The sequence below is a fragment of the Panthera onca genome, chromosome D3, assembly GCF_046562875.1.
Source record: "Panthera onca isolate mPanOnc1 chromosome D3, mPanOnc1 haplotype 2, whole genome shotgun sequence".
NCBI lineage: Eukaryota > Metazoa > Chordata > Mammalia > Carnivora > Felidae > Panthera > Panthera onca.
The window spans coordinates 6,541,255-6,557,804 of NC_138350.1; the positions used below are offsets into that span (position 1 = coordinate 6,541,255).

The window sequence follows — 16,550 nt, forward strand, 5'->3', positions numbered from 1 at the left end:
CGCGATCCGTGAGTTCGAGCCCCGCGTCCCGCTCTGTGCTGACAGCTCAGAGCCTGGAGCCTGTTTCCGATTCTGTGTCTCCCTCTCTCTCTGCCCCTCCCCTGTTCGTGCTCTGTCTCTCTCTGTCTCAAAAATAAATAAACGTTAAAAAAATAATAAAAATAAAAAATAAAAAAATAAAATAAATAAAATAAAAATTTTTTAATTAAAAAATAATAAATTTTACTCTCCCAGATACCTTAGATAAGTAGAACCATATATTGTCCTTAAAAAACAAACAAACAAACAAACAAACAAACAAACGGGTGCCTGGGTGGCTCAGTCAGTTGAGCGTCTGACTTCAGCTCAGGTCATGATCTCGCAGTCCGTGGGTTCAAGCCCCGCGTCAGGCTCTGTGCTGACAGCTCAGAGCCTGGAGCCTGCTTTGGATTCTGCGTCTACCTCTCTCTCTGCCCCTAACCCACTCACATTTTGTCTCTGTCTCTCTCAAAAATAAATAAACATTAAAAAAAAAATTAAAAAAAAAAAAAAGAACCGGATAAGTTTAACTGAATCATACATGTGGACCCTTCTAGTTCTTCATAATTTAGGTCTGACATCTCAGAAACACTTTGGGGGAAAAAATGCAGGGTTTTTTGGGGGATGGGGGAATACATGATTACATTTTTAAAAATTCCAGTTACTTAATATACAGTATTCTATTAGTTTCAGGTGTACAATATAGTGATCCAACAATTCCATACATCACCCAGTGCCATCACAGGCGCACTACGTAATCCCCATCACCTATTTAACCCATCCCCCCACTCCCTTCCCCTCTGGCAACCATCAGTTTGTTCTCTAATAATTAAGAGTTTGTTTCTTGATTTCTCCTTTTTTCCCTTTGCTCATTTGTTTTGTTTCTTAAATTCTACATGAGTGAAAGCATATGGTATATTTCTTTGACAGACCTATTTCACTTAGCATTATACTCTCTAGCTCCATCCACATTGGTGCAAATGGTAACATTTCATTCTTTTATGGCTGAGTAATATTCCATTGTGTGTGTGTGTGCGCACGTGAGAGAGAGAGAGAGAGAGAGAGAGAGAGAGAGAGAAGATATATATATATATATATATATATATATATATATATATATATATAATAATGTTACTATGAACATGGGTATATAAGCATCTGTTTTGAGTCCCTGTTTTCAATTCTTTTGGGTATATACCCAGAAGTGGGTTTGCTAGACCAAATAGTAATTCATTTAATATATTTTTTAGGAACTACCATACCATTTTCCACAGCAGCTACACCATTTCCTAACAGCTATCTCTTGATGCATTGTCCACAGAGTGGTTCTGGGAGGTCAGATGGTGGGATGTAACTCTTGTCCTCCCTTGGAATCCCTGGCTGTCCTCTGCACCTGTCTCCAGAAGACCCTCAATTAAACCTGTGCTTTCAGATGCTTTTTCCAGGAGCAAGATGAACCACAATGCAGCAATCCAATCTCCAAACCTGCCTTTCATCCAGTCAACCCTGAACCTGTGGCCTCAAATAGAACTGGTCACCATATGGAAGCTTTCTGTTGTTTTTGCCAACTATGCAGCTATTCCCCTTCTGGTTAATGTCTCCACAGTTTCTTTGGAGATCTATCCCTCCCCCACACTCAGTTATTGAAATGTGACTAGGAATGAGGTTGAACCTGTCCCAGGTTTCAGGGCATATGACCCAGGCTGGCCAATCAGAATATTAGCCTCCTGACCCAAGCAGGCTGATTCAGAGACAGGCATTCAAAACCAGCAAAACTCAGTTGGGGGGGTGGGGGGGGGGTGGGATTTTATAAGAACTGCTGAACAAGAGTTCTTCCTCCACTAGTTTGAAGGAAGAAGAGCTCATTTGAGCCCAGAGCGAATGGGGCCGTCTTGCTTCAGCACGGATCCAACTGATGGGAAAACAGGGCAGAGAGGTAGAAGAAGGCTGAGCCCCAAGGGTTCATTTATTTGAGCCCCTAGATGGTCAGTTTACCTTTGACCTCCCAATTACATATGCAAACAAATGGTGTTTTAGTCTGTTTAGCTTTGCCAGTTTGAATTGAATGTCTTCATTTCAGAAGCAAATGTCAGAATCTAGATTAAAATGCCTAAGAACAGGGGCATCTGGGTGGTTCAGTCCGTTAAGTATATAAGACTCTTGATTTCAGCTCAGGTTGTGATCTCACAAGGTTTGGGAGTTCAAGCCGTGCACTGGGCTCTGTGCTGATGGCACAGAGCCTGCTTGGGATTCTCTCCTTTTCCTTCTCTCTCTGCCCCTCCCCTGCTCGTCTGCTCATGTTCTCTCTCTCTCTCTCTCTCTCTCTCTCTCTCTCTCTCACACACACACACACACACACACACACACACACACACACTAAATAAACAAACAAAAATGCATAAGAACAGAGTTTTCCTTCTGGGCAAAGTTAACCATACAAGGTAAGAAGAGAAGCCACAAATCTCGGACTCATGATTACCAGCCTCTTGCCCTGGGCACTATCATCATCCTAAAGATGCTAAAAACAAGACCTGGAGCCTCATTGAATGAATCCTTCATCAAGCCAGTAACTAAATGGGCACCTAAAAATGCAGATCTCTGGACAGTCAAATTGCGTGTTTTTCTACCAAACCAAGAATTTGGTAGAAACAGATAAACCATCCTTTTTTAACAACTTTACTGAAGTATGATTCACATATCATAAAACTCACTCATTTTACATGTACAATTCAGTGATTTTTATACATTTACCAAGTTATACAACTATCATCACATCCAGCTTGAGGACATTTCTACCACCCAGTAAGATCCCTCATGTCTATGACAGCAGTCACTCCCCAATGGCAACCACTAACCCACCTTCTGTCCCTACAGATTTGTCTCTTCTGGATATTTCATATAAATGGAATCATACAATATGTGGTCTTGTGTCTGGCTTCTTTTACTCAGCATCACGTTTTTGAGGTTTATTTACATTGTAGCACACACAAGTATCTCTGTCTCATTACGTTACTGCTTCTATGAAAGACCTCTGTTAGTAAAGTAATGGCTTTCTTTTTTCCATAAAAGTGAAACTCCTCCTCGGATTTCTTTTGGTTAGCGAAAACAGGTACTAATGGAAGTCTGTCGTAAAAGCAAAGTGGTGTAACTCAAACTTTCAGAAAACAAGGGATACTCTCTGCTTTATGCCAGTTTGGCTTATGAAAGGTTTCGCAGGATGGTTGTACTTATGGACAGTAGGCAGAAGCACGTATTACTTTGTTTCTATTGCTACTTAACAATAAAAATTTGGTACAGATGCACCACATTTTGTTTATCCATTCACCTGTCATTGGACATTTCGGTTATTTCCACTCTTTTGCCATTATAAATAATACTTCCATGAATATGTACAAATCTTTCTGCAAAGATAGATTTTCATTTCTCTTGGGTAGATACCCAGGAATGGAATTGCTGGTCATATGGTAAATATATGTTTAACTTCTAAAGAAAATGACAAACTGCCAAATCACTATTTTTGTTTCTAAACTTGGCTGCAGTGGATTGGAACAGGGGAAACACCAAACACTGTGAGTCCGCTCTCAGCATAGGGTGCAGGGAGTACCAGCTTATTAAATGTGATTGACTCCCACATCAAGTTGCGACCTCTAAAAATAACCCAGAATGCTGGGGGCACCAAAGCAGACAAGCAGCTGCAGAAGAAAGTACTCCATTTGGGAGTACAAAGCAAACCCCCACCCCCTAACTGTCTAGTTCAAGGCCAAAGAAAAGAAACACATTTGACAGACTATCCAAGGATGGAGCTTTAAAGGAGAAAAAAGAGAATAATTATAAGCAAACATTGCCAGTAAAGAATCAAATGCTAACTATATAAATTTAATCAAAATATCTAAAAGAGAAAATACAAGCATAGTACAATAATCGATTCAGCAGGAAATAATATTTGCATGGTCATGATCATGTAAATGACTGACAGTGAACCTATAGAGCTGTTTTTCCTTTTTTTTTTTTTTTTTAAGTTTTATTTATTTAATCTCTACATCCAACGTGGGGCTTGAACTCACAGCCCTGATATCAAAAATTGTATGCTCTTCTGAATGAGTCAGTCAGGCACCCCAGAGCTGCTTTTCTTTATAAGCCTTTTGGTACTGTTGGGTTACTTTTTGGTCTCCTGCTTATTTACCATGAAATATTTCAGGCATACAAAAAAAGAAAGAAAATCATATAATTAGTGAAAAATAAACATGAACACCCATATTCTCACCCCCAGTTTAAGAAATAATAGTTGGGGGAGGGGCACCTGGGTGGCTCAGTTGGTTAAGCAGCCAACTTCACCTCAGGTCATGATTTCATGGTTTTTGGGTTCAAGCCCCACATTGGGCTCTGTGCTGACAGCTCTAAGCCTGCTTCAGATCCCATGTCTCTCACTCTCTCTCTTCCCTCCCCCCACTCACACACTCTTTCTGTCAAAAATAAATGAATAGGGGTGCCTGGGTGGCATAGTTAAGCATCCGACTTCGGCTCAGGTCATGATCTCACAGCCTGTGTGTGCGCCCAAGCCCCGCATCGGGTTCTGTGCTGACAGCTCGGAGCCTGGAACCTACTTCAGATTCTGTCTCCCTCTTAATCTGCCCCTCCCCTGCTCATGTTCGCTCTCTCTCTCTCTCTCTCTCTCTCAAAAATAAATAAACATTAAAAAATTTTTTTAAATAAATGAATAAATATTAAAAAGAAAAAAAAAGACAGAAATAATAATTGGGGCACCCAGGTGACACAGTTGGTTAAGCATCTGATTTTGGCTCAGATCATGATCTTACCATGGCTTGTGAGTTTGATTGCCTTGTCGGGCTCTCTGCTGTCAGATCCCCTGTCCCCCTCTCTCTGCCCCTCCCTCCCTCAAAAATAAACATTAGCAAAAAGAAATAATAGTGCAAGAGAGTTAAAAGCACCTATGTATACTTTCTATATGGTATCCCTATCCTCTGCCCCCAAAGAAGGGGACCCCTCTGCTGGTTATTCCTGCCCCCATGCCCACCCCAGATCAATCCTGTCTTTCTCTGTGCCCTACGAGGCTGACCCCTACCGACTTCCATCTCCCAGACTCCCTTGCCCTGCCTCCTACTTGGGTTTAGCCAATGGATGCACAGTGGGAGGAGAGAGAAACTGGGGTATTTATTCCTTCTGCCTCCTTTCTGCTTTACTGCAGCCTTCAACCATCACAGCTCCTATCCTGCAGCATCTCTTCCCCAGCAACAGACTTTGGCCAAGCTCTGGTGATGGTCCCCCCTTCCCTCTGCCCCTTTAGGAACAGGACTGGCCCCAGCTCTAGGGGCCTCACTCTTAAACCACCACACCTCTGTAAACAGCCCCTTCCTTAAACTTCTTTCAGTGACACCCTTCAGGAAGAGTCATTTGCTTCTCACCAGCCCCCCTCCCCCAATCTCCACCCTACTGAATCTGGCCCATATCACTCCCTTGTACTATATATATGTATCAGCAAGCAATACATGGTATTGTTCTGAATGCTTTTTAACTTTATCATACACGTCATACTATATGTACATCTCTGCAACTTTCCATTCAATGTTGCTCTTCTTTTGAAAACATTTATCCCTGTTGACACATGTAGTTCCAGTTTATTCATTCTGCTCATTGCACCTTACTCTATGGATGTTCAGTGGAATAATCCATTCTGAAGAACATTTAGGTTTCCAGCGTTTAGCTGTTATAAACAAGTTTTCTGAGAATTCTTGTACATCTCTATTTGAATTTTTAACTTGGTGGATATGTATTGCTTCTAAACATGTAGAATGGATTAAAAGAGAGAGAGAGAAGCACTAACATTGGCTCTACGAGCTGGAATGCCTATACCTTCTTTCCTACACAGTAATTACCATCCTTTTATACCACGTACAGGAGACAAACAAGCGAGTTTCCATTGGAGGCGTAGGCAATCTGCTGCCTTTCCTGTTCTCTGAGGCCCCAAGCTCTGCCCCAGTGGGAAGATGAGGTTAATGACTCCAAGTCCCAGCATGGTTGTGAAACATCTGGAAATGCCTGATTAACACAGCGTGGCTGAATCGTAAGATCCAGAACTGGGAAGTCACAACCCAAGCCAGCATTTATTGCAAGAATTGCCAGCAATGGAACCTCATGGCATTTTCAGATAGAGCTCCGGCCCAGGAGCATTGCGAGTTGGTGAGCAATCCAGTACATTGCAACAGAGCCACGGCCACCACCAAAATGTGGTGCCTGATAGCTGTGCTTCTCTCTAGTGGTAAGCTTTTGAGAGATTACTTTCATATGGTTTTCTTTCCAAGGAATCCAGTTCAAATAAAGATTTCTGGATGCTGAGTATACCTACCTAAGACTCATCACCATGAAAACAGTAAGGATGGCAAGATGACTTCACCTACACTGTGTCAATTCTATACTGGAAAATATTCCAAGTCACATGCCAGGATGTCACATGGCAGGATTGATTAGTGATGTCTGATACAGGAGCAGTAAGTGAGGGTCCTAGACATGTGTGTCAGACGTTTGGGAGTCCGGAGAGCCTAACTCTTCATATCCAGAGTCTGCCACTTCTTAGCTAAGTTATGTAATCTCTTTGTACCTCAGTTTCCTCAGCTGTGAAAGGGTTAGGAGATGAGATATATGTGGGGTGCCCAGGTGGCTTGGTCAGTTAAGTGTCCAACTTTGGCTCAGGTCATGATCTCATGGTTTGTGAGTTTGAGCCCCACATTGGGCTCTACAATAACAGTGCGGAGCCTACTTGGGATTCTCACTCTCTCCCTCTCTCTTTGCCCCTCCCCCATTTGTGCTCTCTAAATAAATAAATAAACTTTTTTAAAAAAAAAGCAGGTATATGTAACAGGCCACGTACTGTTTTTTAAAAATCAGTTTTATTGAGGTATAATTTACATATCAATTCATCAATTTTCAGTTATACAACTCAATGAATTCTGGCAAATATATACAATTGTGTAAACACCACCACAATCAGGACATAAATCAAAGTTCACAAACTTTGCTGGTTCACCACGCTCTTGATGTCTCAGTAAACCTTTCACAGTCCTCAGGCCAAATAATTGAAAAGTATTTATGCCCTAACAACTTAGTAGCCTTTTGGGGAAAAAAAAAGAATACTCAGAAACTGACAAATCTTTTTTATTTCATTCTGAAATAACCAAAATTATTTACTAATGGAATGTGTGTGCCTATTGTGCTCTGCACAAATTCTTAACCCTTGGAATTGGATTGGACACTCTCACCCTCATTTCGTGTTCCACATTGATTTTCACATAATACTTGATTTTAATCACAGACCGCTAAAAACCTAACTACACAAAGATATGACATCATCAATAAGAATGTAGCATGGGGCACCTGGGTGGCTCAGTCGGTTGAGCATCTGACTTCGGCTCATGACTTCATGATCTCACAGTTTGTGAGTTCAAGCCCCGTGTCGGGCTCTGGGCTGACAGCTCGGAGCCTAGAGCCTGCTTCAGACTCTGTGTCTCCCTCTCTCTCTGCCCCTCCCCAGCTTGCACTCTGTCTCTCTCTCTCTCTCAAAAATAAATAAACATTAAAAAAAATTAAAAAATAAATAAGAATATAGTGTGATTTAACGTGCAGGTAGGAACTATCCCAAGTTAGTTTAAGCGGTATATGACAGATGTCACTGTGTTTCCCTTAAAGATTTAAATTATCTTGGGGGGACTGGGTGGCTCAGTCGATTAAACCTCTGACTTTGGCTCAGGGCATGATCGCACAGTTTGTGAGTTCAAGCTCCGCATTGGGCTCTATGCTGACAGCTCAGAGCCTGGAGCCTACTTTGGATTCTCTGTCTCTCTCTTTCTCTGCCCCTTCCCTGCTCGTGCTCTCTCTCTCTCAAAAATAACAACAACAACAGTTAAAAAAAAAAAAAAAAAAAGGAGTATAGACTCTGATATTCAGCAGCCTGGGTTTGAATCCTGACTCCAGTACTTATAAGACATGTGACTTTGGGTATATGATTTTCCCTCTGTAAAATGGGATAAAAGGATCTACTTCATAGGGCTTTGATAAAATAATACTGGCCTTTTTGCATCTATCCCGTCTCTCTCATGTCTATTCTATACACAGCAGCCAGAGGGATGCCCATTTCATTGGTAGGAAAAAAACAAAAAATCTTTACAGTGGCCTACCAGGCCCCTGTATTTCTGTGAGCTCAGGTTTAGGGAGAGGCCTCTTCAGGCTACCTCCTTCCTGGACGGGGAAGGATGGGGTCAGGTTTCCAGTGATGCAAGGCAGGAAATGGCTTATTAAATCACCTGCCATGGTGTCTGTAAGTGACCTTCTGTGGTCACACCACAGGCCACAGGGCCAAACGAGTTGGTCTCAGACCAATGCTCAATTCACCAGCATAGCTGAAACCCTAACGAGCCAAACCAAAAACAAAGTCCCCATAACCACTTGACCTTGCTCCTGAGTCTAGTGAGGCCCTGGCAGAGGCAAATCACAGTCAAAAGAAAACAGATCCTTTCCTCTAGAAAGTCCCAGAGATGATAACTTTTTTTTTTAGTGGGGGAGGGGGAATTCCAAAGACCTTTCAAATCCTCTGGGGTCTGACAATTAGGTTTCCTCTTTCCTCCCTTCATTTGAAAAAGGTAAGGAGAGGTGAAACACAGAAACTTTAGCTATGACCCCAAGAAAGACAGAATCAAAGAGACACAAACATGAAACCCCAAAATCCCAGATTCTAAGGCAAATATAGGAAAATTAAGATAGAAAGGAATTTTCTAGTAAAAAAAAAAAAATCTATATATCCATATATCTCCTTCCTTTCTAGTTCCAAACTGTCCACCTGACTACCTGTTGTGACCTCCTTTTTCCCCAATAAATGTCTCATATCTGAGGGTCTGTCCAGCATATACACAATGACAATATACACCCTACTTACTTTTTTAAAAATGCGTTCTCCTTTATTATTATTTTTTTAATGTTTATTTATTTTTGAGAGAGAGAGAGACAGAGCGCAAGCAGGGGCAGAGAGAGAGGGAGACACTGAATCCGAAGCAGGCTTCAGGTTCCAAGCTGTCAGCACAGAGCCCAACGCAGGGCTCGAAACCACGAACTGAGATAAAGTGACCTGAACCGAAGCTGGATGCCCAACCGACCAAGCCACCCAGGCGCCCCTATACCCTACTTACTATCCTCAAATCCCATTGACTTCCAGCTCAGGAGTTCAAAGCTCTCGCATTCATTATGGGGGATGTGGAGGTGAAGAGAGAGAGAGGGACTCCCAGCACACTGATAGACATCGGAACTAAGCATTTAAAGTACTAAGTTCTAGTGTCAGCTTTACCACTAAAAGAGCTGTGTGACCCCAGTTGAGTCCATTAGCATTCCCAAGCTTCAGCTTCCTCATCTATGAACTGAAGTTATAGACAGTGCTTTTGCTCTATGACCTTGACCCATGCTGCTGGGGACTTGGTGGCTTTCCATCCATCACTGACCTCTGACCCAGCAGTGGTCCACCAAAGCCTGAAGCCAGCAAGGTCCCTCTTCCCCAAAGGCTCCGTCGATTCCAATTCCTCCACTGCTGAAGAACGGAGTAGGTGACATCACAGTTTCCCCTTATACAACCCTTGCTGTGCACCACGGGACAAAATCCAGAATCCCCAACTGCTCTCTGTCTCTCACACAACTGAACCCCAACGATACCAAGTAAGAACACAACAACAAATCAAACGTCTCCTTTGCAAGCTCTGCCTGCCAAGACTAGTTATCTAATTGCTGTTGATTGCATTAATTGCATGGCTCTGAAGTGTTGAGACAACTCCGTGTAGTGTAAGGCAGGGCAAGGGAAAGGAATTCATGAACAAAACGGTACAGTAAAACTCTTCTACTCCAGACCCTAACGCCCCTTCCATGGCTCCAAGGCTGAATGTGACTTGAGAGCCCAGTAGGACAAAGTATTAAGAAGCAGCTGAATCTTCTCGATGGGACAGGAGCTAGAAGGATCCACTGGGAACTGGGTGGGCCCCAAGCCCTGGACTTAAGGGGAGGGCACCACCCCACACATGATGCACAGGCCAAGAACAGCATACTGGTTCTGGATACCCTATCCTCTGCTCATGCCTGAAACGGAGGCCCCCCACCCCCACCCCTCACCTTCCTGCTCAGTCTCTTCAGGACCCTCCTCTTTAAACATTGGGGCCTACTGCCACATGTCTAGAAGACCCATCACAGACAATCTCCTCTTCCCTCCTCTAGACACTATAAGAGGCCAACCAACTGCAGACAAGAGCTACATGGACAGGGAAAATGTCATTGCTCCAGAATAGGAAGAAGTGGGGTGGGGCTGTGCAATGATTTCAGGCAAACAGAGCCCAACTCCAGAGAAGTACCTGGAGAGGAAAAAGCCCCATCTCCAAAAATGATCCAGGAGTCCCTCTCGGCCAACCCCAAGGTTTCAAAGGAGGTGTCTCTAGTCACCTCAGTAGGTAGCTGAGACCTCTCTGAACCTCCTTTGGATTAACTCCTCTGGCCAGGCTCCCACAGGGGCAATACCATTCTCTCAAGAGGCCTTGCTTACATCTGCCCTCACCCCACCCTGGGTAAGGTTCTGGGCCAGATGGGGGAGGGCGGGGAGCAGCCTCTATCACCGAGGGAGGCAACCCAGCTGTCAGAACTGACAGATGTCATCCAGAACGCCAAACTCAGCCTGCAGCAGCGGCAGAGAGGAGGGCACAGACACCAGAGCCCCAAAGATGCTGAGCGAGGGTCCCCAATCCCCGAGCAAAGCCTAGGGGTTCAAGGTGAACGGCTCCCAAGCACATCTCTTAAAATGTAGTTGCAGAAGAGAGAGCTGCCCCACCAGAATAGGAGTTGAGCTGCCGAGAGTGGGGTTAGGAGAGACCCCTGCGGAGGTGGGGGCTGGGCTGTTCTCCCAGCACATATCTGTGCCCACAGGCTTCCCTTACATGACACACCTGGAACTTCCCCTCAGAGACCACAGACCAACTTTCTGCAGAGGAGGAGGTGCGCGGGAGCAAAGAGCCGGTGCGAAGGCGGGATAATGGGGGGCTACGACAGGGCGCCCCAAGTGGGTGAAGAATTGAAGTGCTGGAAGATAGGAGGATGCTGGCCCACGCGGACGACCAACTCCCAGGGCCTAGCCAGGGGCACCCCCCCACCCCCGACCCTGACGGGCCCCACCGCCCCGGCTGGGGAAGCAGGAAGGGAAAGGCACTGCACCGCAGGTAGCAGAGCTGCCCAACCAGGTGGCCCGGCCCTACCTGCAGTTCCTGAAATTCTCCCTCCAGCTCGTGCCACTCGCGCTCGCAACGTTCCAGCTGGCCGGACATGGTGCGGCGGTGCGAGGCGGCGGCGGCGGCTCCCGCAGCGTGGCGCCACTGGCCGCCAGCACCACAGCCCGTCCGCTCGCCGGCCGCCTTCGGAGACACCAGCTGTTCCTGCGCAGCCGGAGCCACGCGCGCACCTGACGTCACAGCCCCCGCCCCGGGGGCCGCCCCACCCCCTCGCCCGGGAGGCAGGCCCCGCGCATGCGCACGCACCTCCCCCCGGCTCCGCCCCCGCGCGCCGGCCCGGGGACCGCTGTAGTTCTGCAGGTCTTGGCGGGTCTGTTGCTGCCCTCTTTTTTTTTTTTTTTTTTTTTTTTTTTATTTATTTTTGGGACAGAGAGAGACAGAGCATGAATGGGGGAGGGGCAGAGAGAGAGGGAGACACAGAATCGGAAACAGGCTCCAGGCTCCGAGCCATCGGCCCAGAGCCTGACGCGGGGCTCGAACTCACGGACCGCGAGATCGTGACCTGGCTGAAGTCGGAGGCTTAACCGACTGCGCCACCCAGGCGCCCCTGTTGCTGCCCTCTTGAGAGTGCTTATGCTTTTCCAGAATCTCTCCTAGTTGGGCTAGGGGCTAGGGAACTTGTCCTCAAACTGCATTTGCCGAACTTATTTTACTTAGATTGTGTTTATTTGGGGTGTCTGAGTCGGGAGGGAGGAAGATTTTGGGGAGGTGAAAGCTCACCACCTCTTGGCATTGCCTGACCGGAGCCAAAGCCAACGGCCCAGAATGCTAGAACTGACATTGACCATCCAGCAAGGTCGCCAGGCAAGGCCGAGGAGGGCCCCGTCGTCTCACGGTGTCGTTATTTACTGCAACTAATTCATCCTAGATTCCTGCCCTTTAAGACTCTAGGTGACTCTTTTGACAGCTGTTTCTGTCGCTCAAATGACACAATTGCATCCCCTCCCCTTCATGGTCCTACAAGATCTATCCCTGCCTAACTTCCCAGTCACATCTCCTATCTCACCTCCCTGGATCAGTACTTCCCAGCCAGTTTTTTCTCTTCCTGCCCTTGCATGGAACATTCCCTCTAAACCTTCACATGGTTGCCTTTTTCTCATCATTCAAGCCTTAATTCAATGACACCTGTATTAATTTCCTAGGGCTGCGGCAGCACGTGGCTGACTCAATCCATACAGCATGCAACTCTTGATCTCAGGGTTATGAGTTCAAGCCCCACATTGATCACCCAGCCTACTTAAATTACAAAAGAAAAAAGAAAAAAAATTCAGGGCACCTGGGTAGCTTAGCCTGCTAAGCGTTGGACTCTTAATTTCAGCTCAGGTCATGATCTCACGGTTCATGGTATCTAGCACATAGACAGGCTCCCCACTGCCAGTGCAGAGCCTTCTTGGGATTCTCTCTCCCTCTCTGCCCCTCCCCACTCACTCTCGCTCTCAAAATCAATAAACATTTTTTAAAAAATTCCTAGGGCTGCCTTTTACCACAAATTGCACTGTTTAGATACCACAAACTGAGTGGCTTAAACAATAGAAATCTATTCTCTCACAGTTCTGGAGGCTAGAAGTATGAAATCAAGGTGTCAGCAAAGACATGCTCCAACCCTGTGTAAAATCTTTCCTTACTTCTTCCTGGCTTGTGGTGGCACTCAGTCCTTAGCATTCCTTGCCTTGTAGTTCATCCCTCCATTCTCTGCCTCTGTCGTTACGTGACCTTCCCTGCGTGTCCTCTCCTAAGGACACCATTTTTTAAAAATACGTATTTTTGAGACATAGTGTACCAGTGGGGGAGGGACAGAGAGAGAGGGAGAGGGAGAATCCCAAACTCTGCTGATAGCTCAGAGCCGGACACGGGGCTCAACCTCACAAATCGTGAGATCATGACCTGAACCCAAATCACGAGTCAGATGCTCAATGAACTGAGCCACCCAGGTGCCCCTCTAAAGGACACCAATCTTATTAGGTTCAAGGGTCCATCCCACTCCAGAATGACTTCATCTAAGCTTAACTAATTACATCTGCAAAGACCATTTCCAAATAAGATCACATTCTGAGGTAGTGGGTATTAGAACTTCAGCATATCTTTCTGGAGGATACAATTTAAACTGTAACAACACCTCTGAAAAAAAGACCTTTCCTGAATATCCAGAGCTTCATGCCTCCTCCCAGTGATTCATATGTCACCTGTCTTATTTCCTTCATAAAAGTGTTTGTCTCCGTGTTGGTTGTATGTATCCCTCCGTGGGTATATAATCTGCACGAGATCTCAGGGATCGTGTCTTTGTCTTGGTCATCATCGTATTCCCAGAGCTTGGCACATAGTAGGCCCTTACTAAATATCCGCTGAAGGAATAAACATGAAAGATGCAAAGCCTAACTTTTGGGGTTCAGAGACCACTCTAAGAACTCTGAATGGGAAATATACACATAAACACATAGAGAAATATTTGGAATTCTTTTTTTTAATGTGTATTTATTTTTTTAGAGAGACAGAATGCAAGCAGAAGAGGAGCAGAGAGAGGAGACACATAATCCAAAGCAGGCTCCAGGCTCTGAGCTGTCAGCACAGAGCCCCACACGGGGCTCAAACTTACAAACCAGGAAATCGTGACCTGAGCCAAAGTCAGACGCTTAACCCACTGAGCTACCCAGGTGCCTCCAAATGTTTGGAATTCTTAACTAAGGCCTGAAGAAGAGCGTAACTTAAGATTCCCAGATAATTAGTGATGGACTTTGAATTATATTCTCATCCTTGAGGGTTGGAACTTCAATATATCTTTGGGAGCCACAATTCAATTCATAACAACGCCTCTCAATAAAGGTGAAACAAGTCTTGTTCGTGTGCCTGGTTATTATTGATTGGGCTGATTATGAATAAAACCACTATAAACATTTATGTAATTTTTTTAATTAAGAAAAAGATGATTTTACATTAAAATCAAAACTTTTAAATTTAATTTAATCTTTTAGAGTAATCTCTACGCCCAACATGGGGCTCAAATTTACAACCCCAAGATCAAGAGTCGCAGACTCTACTGACTGAACCAGTCAAGCACCCCTAAAATCCTAACTTTTATTTTGAAAAATGGGAAAATCTGGCCATTCCAGATGGGCTCACATTCCTGCATGGTAATGGGCTGGAACAGAATAAAGATATCCCCTTCACAATGGGCTGGCCAGTGGCCACAGTCCTCACCATGCTCAACTATATTGCCCTGACTACTTCACGTATTTTTGTAAACTGTAGTCCTCAGACATTTGAATTTGAGACTCCCGATATAATATGTCATGAGGATTACAAAACCATATAAATCACTTAAATGGTGAAAAAAAAAAAACAAAACGGAAAATGGTTTATTTAATTGGGATTAGTGGAATCAAAAAGGAAACATAGAGCCTTGAAGGATGAGTAAAGTGTCACCAAGCAGAGAATTGGGGAAGATGCCCTTTCACTTCTGCTTGCAGCGACTCAATCCAAGCAGGTCCACCTGCCCCAGGCTGCCTGTGGGCAGGAGAGGCTGGCTCTGCCCGCCAGGGAATCTGGGCAGGTGCACCTTATCTGCAGGCTGGCCAGCGGTCAGGCTGCAAATCTAAGTGACTGTTTTCTCTGTGGGGTCAGGACTCAGAATGCATTTTTCATGAGCCCTTTTGTAGATGGCAGGGGGCTGGCCACCCCAATCGGTGTAGCCAGTGGGTGCCAGAAGTATCAGATCTTACCCGACTGCCACTCTGTCCTGGTTCCTACCCAAAGTGCTTTCAGATTCACTTGTCAGCTCCTTGGAATTGGATCTGGCTCTACTTATGGACTTTGATCATGAGGGGTGAGAAAGTGTGTTATCCTCCTCATCCCTGCCCACGCCACCAAGGGGAAATCTCTCCTATTTGTTCTCTTTCAGACACTCTACTTAGGAACCTGTCAGTCTGAGACGTTGTACAACCAGCTGGGAAGAGTCATAAAAGTAGCAAACACAGGGGCACCTGGGTGGCTCAGTCGGTTAAGCGTCTGACTTTGGCTCGTGTCATGATCTCGCAGTTTGTGAGTTCGAGCCCCGCATCGGGCTCTGTGCTGACGGCTCGGAGCCTGGAGCCTGCTTTGGATTCTGTGCCTCCTCCTCTCTCTGCCCCTCCCCTGCTCATGCTCTGTCTCTCTCTGTCTCTCAATGATAAATAAATGTTAAAAAAAAAAAAAAGAAGAGGAAGTGTTTATTTTTTTTTATTTTTTTTAAAATGTTTTATTTATTTTTGAGACAGAGAGAGACAGAGCATGAACAGGGGAGGGGCAGAGAAAAAGGGAGACACAGAATCCGAAGCAGGCTCCAGGCTCTGAGCCGTCAGCACAGAGCCCGATGAGGGGCTCGAACTCACGAACCATGAGATCATGACCTGAGCCGAAGTCGGACGCTTAACCGACTGAGCCACCCAGGCGCCCCGAAGAGGAAGTGTTTAAAAAAAAAAAAGGAGCAAACGCATAGAAAGCACTATGTGTCTAGTGCTCTTGTATACACTTTATGCATATGCCTTAATGCATTAAGTCTTCACAACAGCTTGAGGAAGGACCTCTATTCTCCCTGTTTGACAGGTGAATATTCTAAGGCATAGTTTCTCCAACTTAAAAAAAAAAAGGTTATTTATTTTGAGAGAGAGAGAGAATTCATGAGTGGGGGAAGGACAGAGAGAGAGAGAGAGAGAGAGAGAGAGAGAGAGAGAATCCCAAGCAGTCTCCATGCTGTCAGCATACAGCCAATTCAGGGCTTCATCTCAGGAACCATGAGATCATGACCTGAGCCGAAACCAAGAGTCAGATGTTTAACTGACTGAGACACACAGGCACCCCAGTTTCTTCAACTTTTGATATGACCAAGAACTACCTTTTGAAGATCTTGTTAAATGCAGATTCTGATTCAGTAGGCTCTAGGAAGGGCCAGAGGTCCTGTAATTCTACGAGCTCCCAGCCAATATCACTGGTCCAAGGACATTTTAAATAGCAAGTGTCCAAGTTGCAGAGAGGTGAAGGAACTTACCCAAGATCATCCAGCTACTGGTAGCTGTGTTATGTACACATTACAAGATGCCAAGAGCGAATTCTAAAAAAAGTCCAAGGAGAACTGAAAATTCCAGGGACTTTTCCTTCATCTGCTTCCCACAAATGCCCTTGCTCAAAATAGTCCCAAAGATTTTAACAAGCAACTTGTGCAAAGATGTTTATAGCAGCACT

The 16,550-nt window shown here is 45.2% G+C and overlaps 1 protein-coding gene across 1 annotated transcript in view; it reads right to left on the reverse strand.

Annotated features, from left to right (window-relative positions):
* Positions 1–11,510, reverse strand: part of TMEM120B (transmembrane protein 120B) — a 42,123-nt gene extending 30,613 nt beyond the window's left edge. The window contains exon 1 of the mRNA XM_060612221.3: positions 11,304–11,510. Coding sequence (XP_060468204.1) covers positions 11,304–11,372 — 69 coding nt within the window. The 5' untranslated portion in view covers positions 11,373–11,510. The remainder of the gene's footprint in view (positions 1–11,303) is intronic.
* Between the last annotated feature and the right edge of the window lie 5,040 nt (positions 11,511–16,550).